This window comes from Thunnus albacares, chromosome 6 (assembly GCF_914725855.1).
Source record: "Thunnus albacares chromosome 6, fThuAlb1.1, whole genome shotgun sequence".
NCBI lineage: Eukaryota > Metazoa > Chordata > Actinopteri > Scombriformes > Scombridae > Thunnus > Thunnus albacares.
Window position 1 is genome coordinate 12,678,218 of NC_058111.1, and position 18,574 is coordinate 12,696,791.

The 18,574-nt window shown below is 41.7% G+C and overlaps 1 protein-coding gene across 1 annotated transcript; it reads right to left on the reverse strand.

Moving 5' to 3' along the window:
* Positions 1-6,145: 6,145 nt before the first annotated feature.
* tsr1 (TSR1 ribosome maturation factor) lies at positions 6,146-15,450 on the reverse strand. The gene is made up of 15 exons (XM_044354787.1): positions 15,289-15,450; positions 13,521-13,624; positions 13,192-13,423; positions 12,699-12,833; positions 12,092-12,546; positions 11,420-11,564; positions 10,984-11,165; positions 8,529-8,746; positions 8,235-8,394; positions 8,038-8,148; positions 7,794-7,926; positions 7,070-7,186; positions 6,747-6,887; positions 6,567-6,641; positions 6,146-6,455 (listed from the first exon to the last, which is right to left on the reverse strand). Exons 1-15 carry the CDS (start codon positions 15,413-15,415, stop codon positions 6,277-6,279), a joined length of 2,514 nt encoding a protein of 837 aa, XP_044210722.1. The 5' UTR covers positions 15,416-15,450; the 3' UTR covers positions 6,146-6,276.
* Positions 15,451-18,574: the final 3,124 nt, after the last annotated feature.

Below are 18,574 nucleotides of genomic sequence, written 5' to 3' on the forward strand. Positions count from 1 at the left end.
ATTCTTTGTGCCAATAGCTACGTATCAAAAGACTACAAGAAGCTGACAGCTCACTTTCTCCATTTAGTAGCTGTTCTGGAGCTTTTTTCGTTTTTTTTTAAAGCATTTTATGCAGTTGATTTGTTATAGAACAGTGGAGGGATGACAGGAGATGATGGGAATGATATGCAACAAAGGTCGCTACCTGGATGCCAAATGATGACGTTCGTGGTTGGCGCCTCAACCCCTTTACCACCAGGGAACCTCAATTCTGGACATTTCAATCAAATCGCACAATCTTCCACAGCGTTAGCCCAGTTGTAATGGAATTATAGATGTTCAAATGTCCATTTTCTGAGCACTTCAAGAAAAATAAGGAAATGAGAGGATTAAGGAAGATCGTGTGATACAACTGAAAGCTCCAAAACAGCTACAAAATGAAAAGATTATTCTGTCAGTGTTTCCAAGGTCAAGAATGAACTTTTATCTTGACTCCAACACTCTCATTAGATCAAAGCTCAAACACCTGCGTTAACATGGACTGAGACAACAACGTAAGTCTTTATCACGTAGAATATTTAATGGATATTGAACCAGGGCAGCTCAATCAGTGCACACATGAACCTTATTTACCATCATTGTTAGCTTAATCCTGCCTCTCCCTGCACTCCAGTGTGGGTATCAATATCTCTGTTCAAGTGTATCTCTGTGTATGTGGGTGTTTGTGTGTAAGCCAGTCCAATGGGCGTCTGCGGCGCACATGGCTGTCCGATGCATGGTCTCTGCTCCCTGGTCTCTCCTCATTAGCCTCACACAGTGCAGCCATTCCCCTCTCACCCCCTCACTCCCCCCCCCCCCCCCCCCCCCCCCCCCCCCCCCCCCCCCACCTTCCACTCACAGTACACACACAAGAAGGGGGGGGGGGGCGAACCTTTTGTTTTCTGTGTCCGACCTGCACCCCGTTCCAGCCCTCCTCCTTTTCTCTCCTTCTCCTCTCCACTGACTAAATCTCTTTTCCGGCTTGATACTGCTGAAAACCATATGGTGTGTGACATCATCAGGGCAGGAAGCAGGGAAAGGGGAATGGTAGAGCAGAGGAGAGATTGGCTTGCCAGGTCTCTGTGCAGTGATGTCAGCAGAAAAGCACTCTGGGAGGCCCATTGGGGGGTGATAGCAGAGCAGGTTGGAAATTTTATCTTTTTTTTTAGATTTCACTCCCACCTGGATAATCAGGAGCTGAAGGATGTCCATATCAAATGATTTGTGATTTCTTAACATGTCAGGTCTTGGAACTGTTTACAGCGTGCTTAATTTACATTTGTCTGCAGGTGCAGTTGCAGCATTTTTCAAAAATGTCCCAAGAACCTCAATCCGAGGGATTTTAGTTACTGTAATTACAAATAAGGTTTGGGCCATCTTTAGATATCCTGGTCTCAGCATGAGATGCTAAAAACTTCTGCAGATCATCTGTCTACCTCTTCCTTTTAGTCACTGGCAGTCCCAATCTGCACACCAGGCTTTATGTCTGTCAACCTCCCTCCCTCCCCCTTTTGTTCTCTGGGTGAACTCTCCAGCTTTGTTGTGAGATCCTGGTCTCCATACCATCACTACCGACCCATCCAGCTCTCTATCAGCACACACAGAGATACACACAAACACTCACACAGTCAGCATCTCTCCCTTTTCTCACACAAACACACATGCACTATAAAATACCCTTCTCCTCTGATTAATGGCAGAGCTGGGGAGTGTGCCAGGCAAGGAGGGGAGGTATTAGAGGAGAGGAGTGGAAAGGAGAAGAGAGGAGAGGAGAAGAGAGGAGAGGAGTGCAGAGGAGAGGAGAGGAGAGGAGAGGAGAAGAGAGGAGAAGAGAGGAGAAGAGAGGAGAGGAGAGGAGAAGAGATGAGAGGAGAGGAGAGGAGAGGAGAGCTGAGGAGAGGAGAGGAGAGGAGAGGAGAGAAAAGGAGAGGCTGCTGCAGCTGTGGTTTTGGAGCCGCTCTCTGCTGCACCCCCTTGCTGCCCCCTCTCTCCATCTCCTCTCTGGCTCCTCGAGGGACACACGCCTTGGCCAGGCCCCAGGAACCAGGGAGTCAGGACCAGGCTAAGGGGGAGAAAAAGGGGAACAAGAGAGGGAAGGAAGGATATCACAAAGGAAAGAGAAAAACAGAGCTGACCTAACACAAAAGTATTATAAGGCAGCACCTACATAAACAGAAGTGCGTGAGATGTTCCTCAAAGGTTTTTATGGGTAAAACCGTACAAAGCATCATATTTTCCAAAACACTTGAGCCGGTGAATGTTTGTTTTACTATGTGATACTGGTGCTGTCATTTGGTTTTATAATGCATCAATCAGTGCTCGATTTTCTCAGAAAACGAAATTCGTTTGTTCAAGTACTGTTCTTAACTTCAGTTTTTTCATTCTCATACTTGAGAATTTTTATTTTGTGTGGAAGCACCTCATGCAACTAACTCGTAACTCACTCACAAAGTCGCTCATTCACATTTGGCAGGCTGCAGATTATCAACAGGGTGGGCTGTTTAGACGTTGTCAGACTAATAATACCCCTACAAGTTCAGCATGTGCCTGTATGTGATAAAACATAACATAACACTCATTTCCTGCAGGTGGCACAAGTGTCAAAATTGTACAAACTTTGACTTTCCTTGCCTGTAGGTGGCATATCCAGATTTACAGGTCTAAACTGTTTGCAGACTCACAAATAAACAGGTGGCTGAAGACGTATACACAACTGGATCTTTTTTTAAAGAAAGATTTGTCTTCCTGATTCAAATCGCAGGGTTGTCAAAAGGTCTTTTGGTTATCTGTGGACAGGTTTGTGAAAATATTTTGACTGTATTACTTGTTTCATTCAGAAAGCCCCTCAGAAAGTATTGCTTCATGTTGCTTCTCTTCTCTTTAGCTTTTAGCGGTGAAAAAAATGTCTTTTTTTTTTCTTTTTAACCGCTCATGCAGTTGATTGCACAACAGTTCTTTATCATTTTAGCAGTGTTTATTTTTCTATGTGAAGACATGATGGCAGATGCTGATTGTTGCATGTCCTGCATTTGAATTTTACTTTCAAGAAAAACACTTATTCCTCATGGAAATATACTTCAGTAAACTGAAGAATTATCCTTTTCAAGGCATACATAATGGAAATTTGTGAATCTGAATATACAATAGGCTATGTCATCTAAAATTGCCAGTCAGTGTGAATGGTACTTTAAAGGTTAAAAAATGAGATTCTAAACAAAGGGTTGGCCATTCAAATCTCTGTGTGGGCAGAGGAAGAAAATGAATACTGTCATCACTGCCAACAATCGAACATACTGTATGTTGCCCTCTGAGCAGTTAATCCCAAATTGCTGCAGAGAAGTGCTCATGCTCCAGCACAACGCTGTAGATATACTGGATATTAAATAGGAAATAAAGTGATTTCCTTTGAAGAAGAGCAATAAAAAGAAACAAGAAACACTTTATGTTTCCTGTAATTTTATTCTGTAAATTCACCAAGACTAGCTCTGGTAAATTTATCCCACAATCCACTGTTAATACTCAAGGAAGATGTGGAATGATGGATGATTAGGGTGAAAACAGAAATGGTAGAATTTATAGGCAAGTAGGTGGATGAACTTCAGAGAACAGACATTGGATGAACACTTTTGCTCTACACGTGGCTGACTTGCTTCTCTTTTGTAATCTTGTCAAAGCACTTGCAATAAATTCAGCATTAATGCGAACAGAAGTGGAAACTTTCCTTTTAACAGTGAGGATGGTGTGATTTTTCATGGTGGGGGGAAGTGTCTACAGAAGGCTCGTCCTTATAAAATTTGAGATAAGCTTATCAGCTCTCAGCTTCGTACTGATGTTTTATGCATTAACCTATGGCTTTGCTGGTAGCCTGACTCAACATATGCAGGATGTTATGGGTATGCCTGTGCATGCTTGGACCTCAAGTGTGATTTGATCACCCCCACTGCCCTGCAGTCCTGGGTTAGTGTGTATTTGAGGCCTATTCTCTCGTCCCTCTCCCCCACTACTCTCAGTGTTTTATGGGCTGTGTGCTGCGGTGCAGTGACCTCCCTCTCACCCCGGTGCCACCCAGCCGGTGCAGGATTCAGGCGCGCATGGCCCCTGCCAAAACCCCATAGCGCCACATCTGCAATCCATAAACGCCAGCCACTCTCGCTCTCCTACTCCCTCGCCCACACCGCCTCAGACTCTCACACTCCTCCATTTCACTCTCTCTCTCTCTCTCTCTCTTTCTCTCACCCACTAACTTTTTATTTTAATTTCCAAATTCTACGCGTCCCCCTTTTTGCATTCCTTTGACTCCTTCCTCCCACCACTTCTGGTTTTATTCATGCTGAACATCAACTGGCTCTTCCCTTATCTCTCATTCCCTCACTGCCCCTTTTCTCTCCTTCCGTTTCTTTATCCACATCCAACGGAAAAATCTTTCACCCATTATATCTTCAGTGGGAGCCAACGAAGTGTGGTGGCAGTGAACTGGGAACCACAAGACATTCCTGATTCAAACAGCACTAAGTCACCAGCGTTCAAGTCCTCTGACAGCGGCCTGTGCCAAACACACACTTCACTTATGGGCTGGATTCAGCGTTACCACGTAGCATTTGGTCCCCAAACGGCTAAATGTTTATCTGTTTCAAATTGATAGTGTCAGGGAAAAAATGTAGAGTGTGCATCTAAATTCAGTACCATTTTTGTACATGTGTTACTTTAAGAGCGTTCTCCATCATGGGGGTATTGAATTCCCCCTCCCCTCACCATGAACTGCTGGCCAGCAGAGCAAACAACACCCCTCCCCTCCACTTTAACAAGATGTGTCCAACACATCACTGTTACAGTGCCCTTGCCTTAATACATGTTAAAAAAATACAGAGAAGTAGGAAATAAATTGAGTGTTACCACAAAACTGTCCAGGACTCCTAGCTTGCCCCCCATGGGCAATAGAGACATTAGTCTTTCTCGATTGTATTATCTTTTTCCACTGTAATCAAATAAAAATGCACAGAGTGAACTTTTGCTCCCCTTCATTTCTTGGATCATATTCTCCTCTCCATCCCAAAGTCTTCACCTTCTGGTTTCCCAGACATATTGGCATGCCTCTGTGGTGCAGTCCCAACAGAGCCCGGGGATGAATCATGTTGCTGCAAGCATGCAAGCTCAGTTTTATGATAAATATTGCAATTCATAAATCAGTGTTTTCCTAAGCATGAAAGCTTGGGTCAGGGAAGGACGCAAAACTGTTGAGCATTTCAGCTTCAGCTTGAAAATAACAGAGATGTCGTGATATGTGCATGTGTACTGAAGAGGAGGCTTCAGGTCAGAGCGAGACCACCAGGGAGTGGAACATCAGGGAATCTGGGGATACAGTGCAATCTGGCAAGGGTGTGTTAGGGGATTAATTGTTTTCAAAGCTGTTATTTGCTCTCTTGCCCTCATACTGATGTAACGCTGGTAGTGCCAGGAAGTCTAAAATAGCGTAGATGGGTGAGGGAGTCTTCAACGTGTTTGTATTTAATGCTTGATGTTGTTTCGGTCTCTATTAAATTCCTTTTGTGATTAGTGATTAATTAGATTTTTTTTGTAAAGTACACTGATGCGTGTTTGTGATGAAAGATTTTATAAATAAATGACTGACAGCTGCTATTTGTCAAAGTCTCAAAGGCTACAAGTCATTCATGGAAAGAAGAATTTTTGCTTTAAAGTCCAACTTGGGAGTTCTTTTTCCATGATTAAAGTTCCTCAAATATCACAAACATTATCTATGTAATGATTTTGTCCAAGTTAGTACATTTTAACATGGCCACAGGCATTAGGGACTTCAAAGAGTTGCCAGTGTAATGGCCTTGATGCATGATGTAAAAACTATTATTGACCTGCCAGTTGTTAACAACACTCATTATTTCTTCAATCATAAAAGTACTCCCCACACACACACACACACACACACAGCTATTCCAATGGTCATTTCAAACAAATGTCAAGAGTTGCTCAACAAGGCAGTGTGCAACTTTTATTAATGCTTATTCATTACTGCCATCTAGTGGCAGAAACTGGCTCAGCAGCAAGATAGAGGCTTCAGGGTGAAAAGAAACACTGACTTCAATAAGCTCAAGGCGAACAATTAGAAACCAGATACTTTGGATCAAAATAGTTTTATTTAGTACACATTACACTTTTTGAAAATGTCATGTGTCCACATCCATGTAAAGCATTTCTATTAATACATGCTCTGTGTCTTGTTTGCATTGCCACGTTGTCCCTCCACTATTCCATCTCCAAGTCCTCCATGTCCACAGTGCTCTCTCTTTTAACCCAGGGTAAAGACAAGGGCACATAAGGGTCATATGTCCAGCGAGGATAAACTCTCTTGTACAAATTCATCAGGACTGTGTCTTGAGATCGCAGCTGATTATCAAATACACACTTCATGTGTCCATGTGTTCCTGAAAAATATTTAAAAAAAAGTTTTTTACTGATGATGCAGTAGTCCTGAAAAGCAAGTACACAGCTTAGTAGTGCTGCCGTCAGTTAGTTTTGTTTTTAAATTTTCTCACCTAAGGCCTCCTTGATGTGGCCTCTCCGACCCCACTTGGTTCGCAGCTCTACTGGCTTGAACCACATGATATCATCTGTCACAGAAAGAAACAAAAAGAGAAGTAGAATGTGAATTGAAGCCACAGGCAAGTCATGCTATATGTAATCTTCTGTAGTCAGAGTAAGGAATTTCCTCTCACCCCTGTTAAAGAACATGTAACGGACAACTGCAGAGCGGCGGTTAATTTTGAATGGGTGTCCGCTCACTACAATCCTCTTCAGGACAACACGCTGAGGGTCACAATTGAGCAGACTGCCTGTAGCCACCAGGTCCTGGATGTCTAGAAGGAGGCAGTAACAAGAACACAGGCTCAAATACCAGCACAAAATTAGCTTAAGTGGATAATTAAATAAAACAATTAAACAGACAACAGGACAGATGGTCAAAAGTTTAAAATCAAAGCAGCTGGACCGCTAATCACATCTACTTATTTTCAGCTACAGACAGGACTTTTCATCTCACCATCATTCCTTTGTTTGAAGAGCAGGACTCCTGTTGGGGGGAAGGTGATGGGAGCGTATACTGACACCACAGTGGGGGCATCTGGCCTGAGGAAGCGCTCCATCTTATGCTTGTCAGCTAGAGAAGTACAGAGCCAAGTTAAACATTCAATAATTAATTTATGACCTACAGTACAACCAGCAGCTAAACCTGTTTCAGATGTGACCTCCTTCACACTGTCAGGGAGGCAGACCTTGTAAAGCTAAGCAGGCGACAGGTTTGAACGGGGTTCACCTGGGCTCCCAGCCAATAGCAGCTGGCACTTGCGCTTATGCCAAGTTCATGTCATGTTGCGATTATCGTAATTATGAGATTCCGACTTGTCAATGGAGTTCATGTGACATGATGTCATAATTCTGACTAATTTTTCTGAAAGCTTAGCGATATATCCTGAAAATAAAGCAAGTATGGTTGTCTCACATTAGCCAAAGTCTGTTCTTCAGTTTGATTAAACCCACGTTTATTGGATATGGGCGTATACAGTCTATGCACACTATTTAAACCCTCACTCAACCAACTCTAATCATACAACCGTCTAGTTGTCCTATGACATGAACCCTCGCAAGTTGTAAACATGGGAATCCTCCCCCTATGCCTATCTGCCATCCATCCCATATAATGTGAATGCGGCATTAATCCCGTCTCTCTGTTCCTTCAGCTCACGTCCACCTCCTTCATCACCTACCTGAGGTGTGCTGGGAGAAGATAGGAGAGGCCCTGAACCTCCGAAATCCACAGTGGAACACCAGCTCCTCTTTAGATTTGATTGGCTCTGTATTGCTGGGGTGTCTCCTCACCAAAAGGTGCATCACTGACATCTGTGCACAGAGGGGAAAAATGATTAGGCCAGTCAGTGTGACTTTGTTTCAAATGGATGCCTATAAATTCAGACACAAAAGGTTTTCATATGTCAACACGATCGATCGTACCTTCTGTTCGTGGGGCAATAGGGACACTAACACCAGAGGTTTGCCTGACTGGACGCTCTCCATCACAGAGAAGGGCACATCAGTGATGTGCAGCGTAACATACCAGCCCACCTGCAACAGCAGGAGCAGCAGAGTCAGCGAATGAACAAATCTAAAGGTGTAACAATTTTACAGGAAAACATTCACGCTCGTTTTACCATGGCTCCCTCCTCCTCCACTGCAGCTTCAGCCAGTATGCGGCGGCGGGTGCGTTCGAAGCTCTGGAACTGGAAGATGCGTGAGTAGTTGAGAGGTAAGTTCTCCATCGGGTCCCAGGGCGAGGAGCGGAAACTTTTTAAGCCTCTGTAGCGCTGAAACCTTTAAGCAGAGAACATTGTAAGAAGAAAATTATATATGATTTAGTTTCACTCTAACCTAAATTCAGAATACTTGCAAATGTATTTCTTGTGCTTAAAAAAAAAAAAAAAAAAAAAAAAAGTAGCAGAACTGACCTGATTCTAGCTGCTGTGTCGAGGGGTGTGTCCACCTCGTCAGGGAACATTTCATTGGCTCGGGCCTCACGGTAACGTTTGAGACCCTCTTCCTCTGCGGCTTCATCAATGTGCTCATCATAGCGCTGATCGGCTCCAGTTTGCTCTGTGGAGCACACCTCTTCTTCTTCCTCCTCTTCTTCTTCTTCCTCGCCTGAGGAACAGCCTGAACCAGCGTCCTGAGCAGAGAGGATACAGTTAAATCTGCCTCAATATACAGAAGCACTGCATTACACACACACACACACACACAAAAAAACATGTTTTCTCACTTACTTATAGAGAAATCTCACCTCACAGATATTTGTGGTTTTATTTGCACTTTTGCACTCACCGCATTTCCTCCGTCCCTTTACACCTTATTGTGGTGGAGGCAGAAATCTCAAAAACAGACACAGATATCTGAAATTCTGAGCTAATAAAACCAAACTATCTGCATCACCAGATACAACTAGAGGTGAAGTGAAAGCATTTTTGTAATTTGTAACTTCCTGATTACAATTTGTGTACAATTTAGATCATTTTTGCATGTTTCATTTTATCATCTTTTTTGTAACAGAAGCATTTTTAACTATTTTCATTATTGATTAATCTGTTTTATTATTTTCTCAAATAATCGATTAATCGTTTGGTCTGCAAAATGTCAGAATATTGTGAGAAACACCTGTTATCATTTCCCAAAGTCTAAGGCATCATCTACAGATTGTTTATTTTGTCCAACCAACAATCTAAACCTAAAGATAATTCAGCTTGCTATTGTGTGCGACAAAAAAAAAAGCAGCACATCCTCAAATTTGAGAAGCTGGAATGAGCCCAGTGTTATGAAAAGCCTTATACTATGCATTATGGGTATTTGCATCTGTATGTGTGTGAATTTGATAAGGAGTCGCCACAATTCAAACTACAGGTAACCCTTTGTTTGAATATATTTAAATTTAGAGCCATTCCTGGTGTGTTGAGAGATGAAATCAAAGAGCCAGTTTTACAATTTCTTGAAAACCAACTTCCATGGACAATATAATTGTATAAGGAAGTGAATCATCAAAGAAGACATGCATTCAGAGCTCCCTCGACTGGCAAATTACAGGAGGAGCCAGACGCATGGAGGGAAAGCTCTCAGCATGGGGTTGATTCACAACCTTCCCAACATCCTTGCTGCAATAATAATAATCATTATCATTTGAAGTACCATTTTCCCCTATTGTTAACTTCTCCTAATGCGTATTCCTGCGCGCCAACCTTGACATCAAACACATGCTAATAACAATTACAGATCATAATGAACCCATTGCGTAAGGAGAGTTCCCCCGACTTCTTTTCAAGCAGAGCTGGAAATAAATAAATGGTCCACCCCTCCCCTCATCCAGACAGGAAGTTCTGCTCACAGAACAGGAAGACAGGAGGCTTCTCTTGGGACTCCTGCTCCAAACACTATTGTTGTGGTGAGCAGCCTGGCACTACAGGCCAGATACAGACACTGAGAAAACAAACAGTGCCTCTCAGTCGCGAGGTGCACCGACCGCGGGTCACGTAAGCACAGCGCCAGCCCCGGAACCGCTGACACTCAAGACTTCATAGCTTCTCCTCAGATGACTGTCCTCGTCATCTTTCATAGGATTACGCTGTCTGACTGTTGCTATGACAACAAACAGCAGCTGAACAAACTAGCCGTGGAAATTTGGGTTCAGGCTGAAATAGTACGGAAACATTTACTTGATGAAATGATTAAGTAGACTGAAAATTTTATTGACATATAATCAAATATTTCATTTTAAGTGTTTTACCAAATTTGAATGCCAAACATTTGTAGAGTCCAACTTCAGTGATGTCACAAATTTAATATTATGATGAACTGAATTTGGGGGGGGGGGGGGGTTAAATGGTAATCAACAATTTGGGCTCTGAAAAGTTGCAGTGGGTGTTTTTCTTTATTTTCTGACATTGTACAGCTGATTAATTGAAAAAAAATAAAATAAAATTGATGCTTAGTCTGAACAGGAAGTGATTTTTCACCTCATAAATTTGACCACTGTCCCCACAAACAGTATGTTTGTCTGTTTTTATTACAAAGACAAGCTAATTCAATTTGCCAAGAAAATTTTTGTCTTCAAGATCTCTCCATTATCCTTGTGTCTGTACATTCATTGCAAATATATGTTTTTGAGCGCGGATGTGTCCTCGCCTCAGTTTGTGCCACTTAGCGTCACTCTTCATCTGTTCTTGTCTACCTGCAATTTTCCACTGACTTTGTATGCAACCAGACTGTCTCTAAAATCTATTTCATATTCAGTCCGAACATTCGCTGCTTTTCAGCTGTTGCCCAGGAGCAGGAAGTCTGCACAGACATTGTCGTTTTCACACTTGAGATATTCTGAACGCTAAAGAAAACTGACAGTTTCCTCTGACATGCGAGTACCTGTGAGTTATTCTCCTCATCATCTCTCTCCATGGCCTCGTCCATCATGTCGTCGACATCGTCGTCTTCACTGCTTTCGTCATCCACATCGCTGTTCTCATCATCTTCATCAACGATCCATGTGGCCTGGTAGTCTGATGTTCCTTTAGGGACCTTCATCACACGTTTGTTCTTTCTGGCCTCTAAACAACAGAGAGAAACAACACAGAAACATTTAGAGTACCGTCTTCTTGTTGCAAGTTTTAAATTGTGTATAGCAAATTTAAAAAACTAAGCATATTTTAATAAAGAAAGACACTTGAGTAGTTGCTCCAACACAAGTGAAGCCTCAACCCTGATATGCACATTCTTTAACTAATGTAGGCTCCACACTATCTCCAGTTCTACCCCTTCGGTCATTTAAAAATGCCATTAAGTAAAAATCATGATTTTGGACCTTCAGCCTCCAGCAGCTCTGATTCCGTGGGCCATGTCTGCTCTCCATCCATGGGGTCAACCTCAGCCTCTGTCTGCAGGCTCTCCCTACAGGATGGGTCGGCCTTCATAAGCACCCGCACTGGAGCCTCATCTTCATCACCATCCTGAGGGGAAACAAATAAATGGCAAAGATGAATATATAATAAGTGCACACTAAAATCCAAAACCAAATGTTAACAGTGGACCTGTCCATTCAAGGACTATACATGTGTTCTAGCCCGCTTACTACCACACATATACTGTGACAGCTGTAGGTGCACATAAAAGTGCGCACTGTGTCATTATTTACATTTAATTTTTCTAATTTTCCCTTTAGGACAGGTCAGCATTTTAATATGTAAGCCAGTATTCATTATTTAGTGGTTTAACTATGAATTATCCAGTTAAGATATGGATAAAAAGTATTAGTCCTGTTAGATAAGGGAACATAATTAGCTTTGATAATTGTTTAAAAAAAGTCTGATATAAATAAACACATACAAAAACATGAATACAATAAAAGTTTTATATATGAACCAAATATGTAAAAAACTGAATGTATAAAATAAGATATATATATGAGAAAATTAAAAACATATTTGAAAAACAGAATTGTAAGGAATTTAATCATTCTATATCAAAAACCACCTGCCTGCATGTCAACATCTCCTCCCTTGCCAGGCTTTGCTGGTCTGGGTGTTGTTATGTTAAGGGGAAGAGGATCTAACGGAGCGTCAATCTGACTGAGCTGAAAGTCTCCGTGTCCACTGATGTGCACCAGTCTGTCAACTCGTAGAGGACGGCCACGGACATACCCAGAGACACAGAGGGTACCCAAGCCCGTGGGTCCACCACCCGTCCCCTCAGCGGGGCTGTTGGGGGTAAAAGTGGCATGCTGAGCCAAAAGATGGGAGCGTCTGGAGCGGAAACCTAGCTTCCTCTGTCTCTGAGTGCCAAGGTGTCTGAGGAGTAGAGTGGCATCCTGCTCCGTATCCAGAGGGAAGAGACGGGCATCAGGGAAACGGACCTCGGTGATCTTTAACAGAGCTCTCCTGGACTCAACCCTCTTCTTCACAGGAAGATCGGTCACACCCTGACACACCAGAGCTGCAGGGGGTGGATTTTTGGACAAAAAGACAAGGGGTTAGAAAGTGTGCATCAAAGCAGAAATTAGAGAATCTAACATTAGTCTATCCTACTGTCAGTGATGCAGCTCACTGACAGAAAGCTCTTGCAGTGGTGTCGGGGTTTATACTTACCGTAGCTGGGGAGGCCCTGGGCAAAGAGACAGGACAGACAGTAGTCTCCATAGCTGTCCCAACCTTCAGTAGAGTCCAGCACAAATACGAGGCTGTCTGCAATCTTTGCCACATCCAGCAGGGAGTGTATGTCGGCTGTCCAAAGAAACCATGAGACAGGCTTCAGAATGGGATGACACAAAGCTCATCACAAAGACAAAACAGTACAACAAAAGGCATGTGGCACATAGTACAATTTCTACATACTTGTTTTAAATTGCTCTATCAACACAGGATGAGAAATTTGTAGAATCCTTTTCACTTTAGACATTATTGTGTTTGTAAGCCCTGATAGCTGTGAATGACCTGGCAGAAGCTGTGGCAGGATTACACTTTGATGTGAGTGTAATATGCTGTTTTGTATTGTATTTTTATTTAACCCAGTTATTAATTTCAATTGTTTCGTTCAGTTTTTTTCTAAACCAACATCTTTTCCATATCACTCAACACTCACCCGTGCTGTGGCTTAGAAAGGTGAACCTTTGTTTAAAACGAGGCAGAATCAGCCCAAAACTGTCACTGACGCCAGCGATGCACCGCCGCTCCTGATGCACGACACCCCCTGCGCCCTCTCCACGTAGCAGTTTGGTGATGGCACCCGCGTCAACTCCAGCATGGAGGGCGACCACAGCAACCAAGTGAGGAGGACCATCCCTGCTGCCTAGACGTCGTTTCTCTGTAAGAACCTAAAAAGACAAGAAATATGGAAACTCTGTGACACCAGTCAACAGCTATCAGAAAAGTGAAGGCTATTGTTTCTATCTCATGAATTATGAAAATTACCATGTCTTTCTTATTCCGGCGTAGCTGGTTGGCTTTATGCCTTCTGTCCATCTTCTTCTGTTCTTTTCTCTGTTTTTTGGTGAGGGCTGTCACGGACACTCTCCCTGTGAGATAGTTCATCAGACATTCCTTATTAGACAACGTACTGTCATGCAAGTTATCATGCAGTGAGGCTTTCCTCAGTTTAAATAAGAGTTTGAATGATTTCTGGCAACGCATGGGACCATTTGATATAATGCAACTACACCACAACCTTACTACTTAGAAAAAAACCTTGCAGTACTATATATTATAATATATATGGTGCCTGTCACAATTCTGTCACAACCTGCCCCATCCTCCTGGTGCATGCAAGTAAACACAGGTGTTTGTGTGCATATGTTCTGCTTGATCTGCTCTGTTTGAACTGTTGTTGAGTCAGAACTTGTCTTTGAGACAAAATGTGATGCAACTATAAGCTGTGAAGAAATCGTCTGTAGATATGTCAACAGCGCAAACAAGATATTGACATGATTGTCTCTAGGGTGTTGAAGTTATGATTGATGTTTATCCAAAATGCAATCAAACACAACAGCCCTGCAACAAAGACAACATTTACTTTGTGATGCTTATGCTAATTTTTCTTAGAACAGTGGGAATTCAACGGGGAATTTTTTAGGCTAGATTTTGTGTTAGTGTTGTTGTAATGAGCTGCATTATTCTCTTCTTTTTGGTTGTATATTGGGGAAATACCATGTAACAATAAAACAATGTTCCCTCAAAAAATACCACAGAGTTCAATCTACAGCTCTCTCAACTAGTCACAAAACAATCTGAACATTAAAGGCATAGTTCAGTTTTCGACACAAGAAACCTGTATGAGTTTACTCCCTCAGATATACAGATGCTCTTACTTTAGTTCACATTTTGTGGACATAGGTATATAAGGATATGACCTTATAGCTCTCTCTGTATAACTGTACATCCATCATTAATCTTAAGTATTTTAAATGTTGAATTGTTTTTCACTTGTCTGATTTGCTGCAGTTTGATTACGACTCAAAAACCACCAGCTCACTGGGTTACGCCTGTAAATAGGATCTGTGTGAGTGAGTGAAATAATATCCATGCATTTACTTCCCATTGAGTAACTCAAACATCCTCTGAAATATTCCTTTTAACTATCACTTCAAACATAGTTGTACATAATTGTAGTAAGTGACCATTTGGAAATGTGTTTTAAGCGTATATTGTTTTATGATAGAATGAAATCTAACTGTAATATTAGTTGCAGTGCTGCTGGATGGCATCATATTTGTAATCTACAATTATGCGACTTTAATTTAATTATGTGGTGATCATAACAATAAATGAAGGTTTTATATATGAATGTTTAATCTCCAATAAGAGAAGTTTTTTTAAAAAGCTACTTTCTCACAGGAAACTCAGTTTAGTACAGTATGACAGCTGCTTTATATAAATATCTAGCAACCCCTAATCGACCAACCCTAACCCCGTCCTTTAAATGGTCACAAGTCAACAGGAGGAAGATCATCACTTCACTAGTTAACTTGCTATCGGGCGTTTTTAACAATTTCTTTAACAGCAATGTTGAGAAAAACGTATTTACACGTATCACATATTCTACTAAACTGATGCTGCTCCTAGATTCACTGGAAAAACTTAACACGTGTGTTTGCAGAGCCGTGACCACCACAGCCACAAGGCAACACAACACAGCTAACAGCAGCTGCGTCGTGACACTTCGTAATAAAAAAACGGGACTTACCTTTGTTTTCTCTCTCGATTTCACCTTTCGTCCGATGCTTGCCATGTTTGTGGCCTTTGTTTTTCTGTTTATATACGCCGGCTCTATGGCCCTGTTGTTTTTCCCCATTAGCAGCCATTTTCACCATGTGGGAAAGGCAAGCAATTTACTTCCGCACTCGCACCAGCGTCATAGCAGAGAGGCGTGGCTACAGGTTTGCCGGAGGCGATATGTTTTCTTCCTAGGATGACGAAGTCATGACCCGCCCTACTCTTCCTCTGATTGGCTAGTCTTCGTTGTCTTCGTTGGTTGGGTTGGTCAGGTTTAGGCATGAGGAGTGAGATTGGTTAGAGTTAGGGTAAGAATATCAGGGTAAGCCAATCAAAGGCAGAGTAGGGCGGGTCATAACTTCGCTATCCTAGGAAAAATAAATTGCTCACCGCAGGGTTTCCTCTTGCAAATAAAAACCCTCGTGATAATATGTGAACGTCATAATATTTGTGGGACACATCTATTGAATGCTTCGTTCACTGGACACATTTCAAGCACGTGACCACAACAAAAAAAATCCTAACATATTGAGCTACATTAGGTGACAGTACAAAAACGTAGGCTGCTAAATTTAAATCACGATGACAAGTCTATGATAAGAAAACTATTTGAAAATGTTGTGCTTCCTAATACAACACTTAAAGTCCCCCTCTACTCAGAAACTTGTTTTTCCTCTTGTTCCTACAGTTTGATGTTTGCGCTTCACTGTGCAGAGTGATGTATGTGCAGAGTTTAACACTAGAAGGATGTTTTCACATTCATTTGCTTAAAGTGGAAAGTTTCTCTGTGATCATTGAAAATCCAATTTTAAGGGTTACACAAGGGAAACTTGAAGCCTCCAGAGCACAAACACTGAAAAAGGACTTCACAATGAAGTAGGAGACATCTTGTGTCCTGCAGTTAAACTTCTGAAATGAAATATATTTGCATATTTATAGAGTCTGGAATTTTTAATGTGGGAGAAGGAGTAAATGTAATTTTTAATTTTGATTTTTTTCCCCCCCTTTTTGTGGAAAAACCATATCAAACACAAATTATTTTTCAAAGTAGAGTAGTCAAGTCAAATCAGTTTTATTTATGTAGTGCCAAATCACAAAAGAAGTTATTTCAGGGCACTTTTCATTCAGAACAGGTCAAGACCGTATTCTTTAATTTACAGAGACCCAACATTCCCCCTTGAGCAGAACCGGGCTCTGGTTGAATGGCCATCTGCCTTGACCAGTTGGGTTGAGAGAGAGAGAGAGAGAGAGAGAGAGAGAGAGAGAGAGAGAGAGAGCAGGAGGAGAGAGCATAGCATAATGCAAGTTCCATGTAGAGATGTATAATAATATATATAATAATAAGAAGAAGACTAATAATATTAATTGTAGCAGTGTATATGTTGAGCAGGATCATGGGGGTAGTCAGTGGCTTGTAATCACAGATCCAGATTCTTCAGCTCCGGAGGCAGAGATACCCGCAGAAAGCAACAGGAGGAGAAAGGAGAGATGAGAAAGCACAAAACTACGGGAGAGAGAAGACGCTGAGTTAGTAACATTCATTAATGGGACATGAATACCCACAGACACACAACCCCACCTCTGAGGCATGAAAGATGAGTCCATCCTCCTTCTCATCATCCACCGATATATTTAATCCTCTTTCTCAGCAGTCTCTAATGATTCATCACCTTTCCCATTATTCCGTAATTCCACTGGAGTTTACAGGGGCAAGAAGTCTCTCTATGAGAAAGATTCCTCCTTCTTTAACCATGAAGGAGTGAGCGGGGAAACAGGAGAAGTATAAATGGAGGTAAAAGAAGAAACTTCAAGAGCCTCTGATGCATTTACCTCCAACAAAATTCATTCAGAGAACAGCATCCTTTAATTACTGCCTTTGTTTCACCATAATGGAGTATAATTAGGTCTGTGGCAACAACACCAACCTTAACTCTTTTCTGTAATAAAATATCATCCTTCACCTTTGACGCCAACAACCACCTGTAAGTACTTTATGTGTGCTGTCTAGCCAACTACCATCAATTCATTTGTAGCTTTAACAAGTTTATAGATTCACTTTAAAGTTAAGTAGCAGCTATCTGAAGAATACCAGTGAGAATACAAGTATCAACAGGTGACAGTTGCTCATGCACCTAAAAATAAAGCGTGATAAATGACTGATCATTAATTTGATCTCTTGCAGTAGCAACCAGCTCGACTGTGTATCCTGTTTGTGTTCATTGCTGAAAATGCAGCGTGAGGACACTTTTTGTAAATGCACTGCTGATACATGAGTTATGTGTCATATGAAACAAGAAATCTTCATTAAAATCTACCTTATTTCATTATCATTGTCATCATTAACTCTTATTCATCGAAAGTAAATTTACTATTGTACATATGTACAAGTTAGATCTTAACAGGACTCTTTTGCAGTTAAAGCTTCCTTTATATGAGCTACTTTTTCTGCTTTCTGTTATGTCTGCCCAGAACAAACAGATTTACTGCTTTCACCAGTTGGATCTCCCCCTCTTCATGTAGAAGCACAAAGTTGTGTAACATAGAAGCAGCACCAGTCACATGTGGGACCCCCTGAAGAGGAAGCATGTTAAAGTAATGCAGATCCAAAAGCCCCTGTCAGAGCTATACATGAGAAGAACTCTGCCATTTGTTGGCTTTGCAACGGGCAGGTCATTGTATAGGCTGAGTTACCAAAGTTATATGAAGAAGAGGCTACAGGGGTTTCCTCGGTACAATGTTACATCATGCACAGACCCACCAGAGAATGCATTAGTAAACAATAGCTGACTATCATGCACTGCCTGAGGGGGAAATTTACATCTATATGCACCCAGTTACCCCTGGAAATCCAGATTCACCGTTCCCATCTTAGAACCTGTTGTGCTTGCTGATTTGAGAGGCCTTTGTAGCTAGTTTGAATATGGGAAAATATTGTGCAATGTCTTGAGTCGCACTCTTTGGCCACTCAACAACAGGCTGCAGAGGATCCCCAGGGCAAAGCACACAACACTCTGTTCTAGTACAGTTTCTCAGTAGCCGACAGAATACTTGCATCTGCTGGTTAATGCCCACATGTGGGTTATGAAAGTATAATCCTGAGAATGTGTGTATGTGTTTTGAACTGTATTATTATAAGCAAGGTCAGCACAGGGTGACAGCAAAATGTGTTTACGATCTACTTAGTAAATACCTAAAAGCTTTATTTATTGGATATGTGTATAGCCTAAATAATAATAATTTCATAAACACAAATATCA

Bases quoted from the DNA above. Each gene is read 5' to 3' on its own strand.
- tsr1 (XM_044354787.1), bottom strand. From the start codon at position 15,415: ATGGTGAAAATGGCTGCTAATGGGGAAAAACAACAGGGCCATAGAGCC. The intron at 13,424-13,520 runs GTAATTTTCATA...TTGTCTTTTTAG, and splicing joins GCCGGAATAAGAAAGACATG to GTTCTTACAGAGAAACGACG. The intron at 8,149-8,234 runs GTAAAACGAGCG...CTGCTGTTGCAG, and splicing joins TGGAGGAGGAGGGAGCCATG to GTGGGCTGGTATGTTACGCT.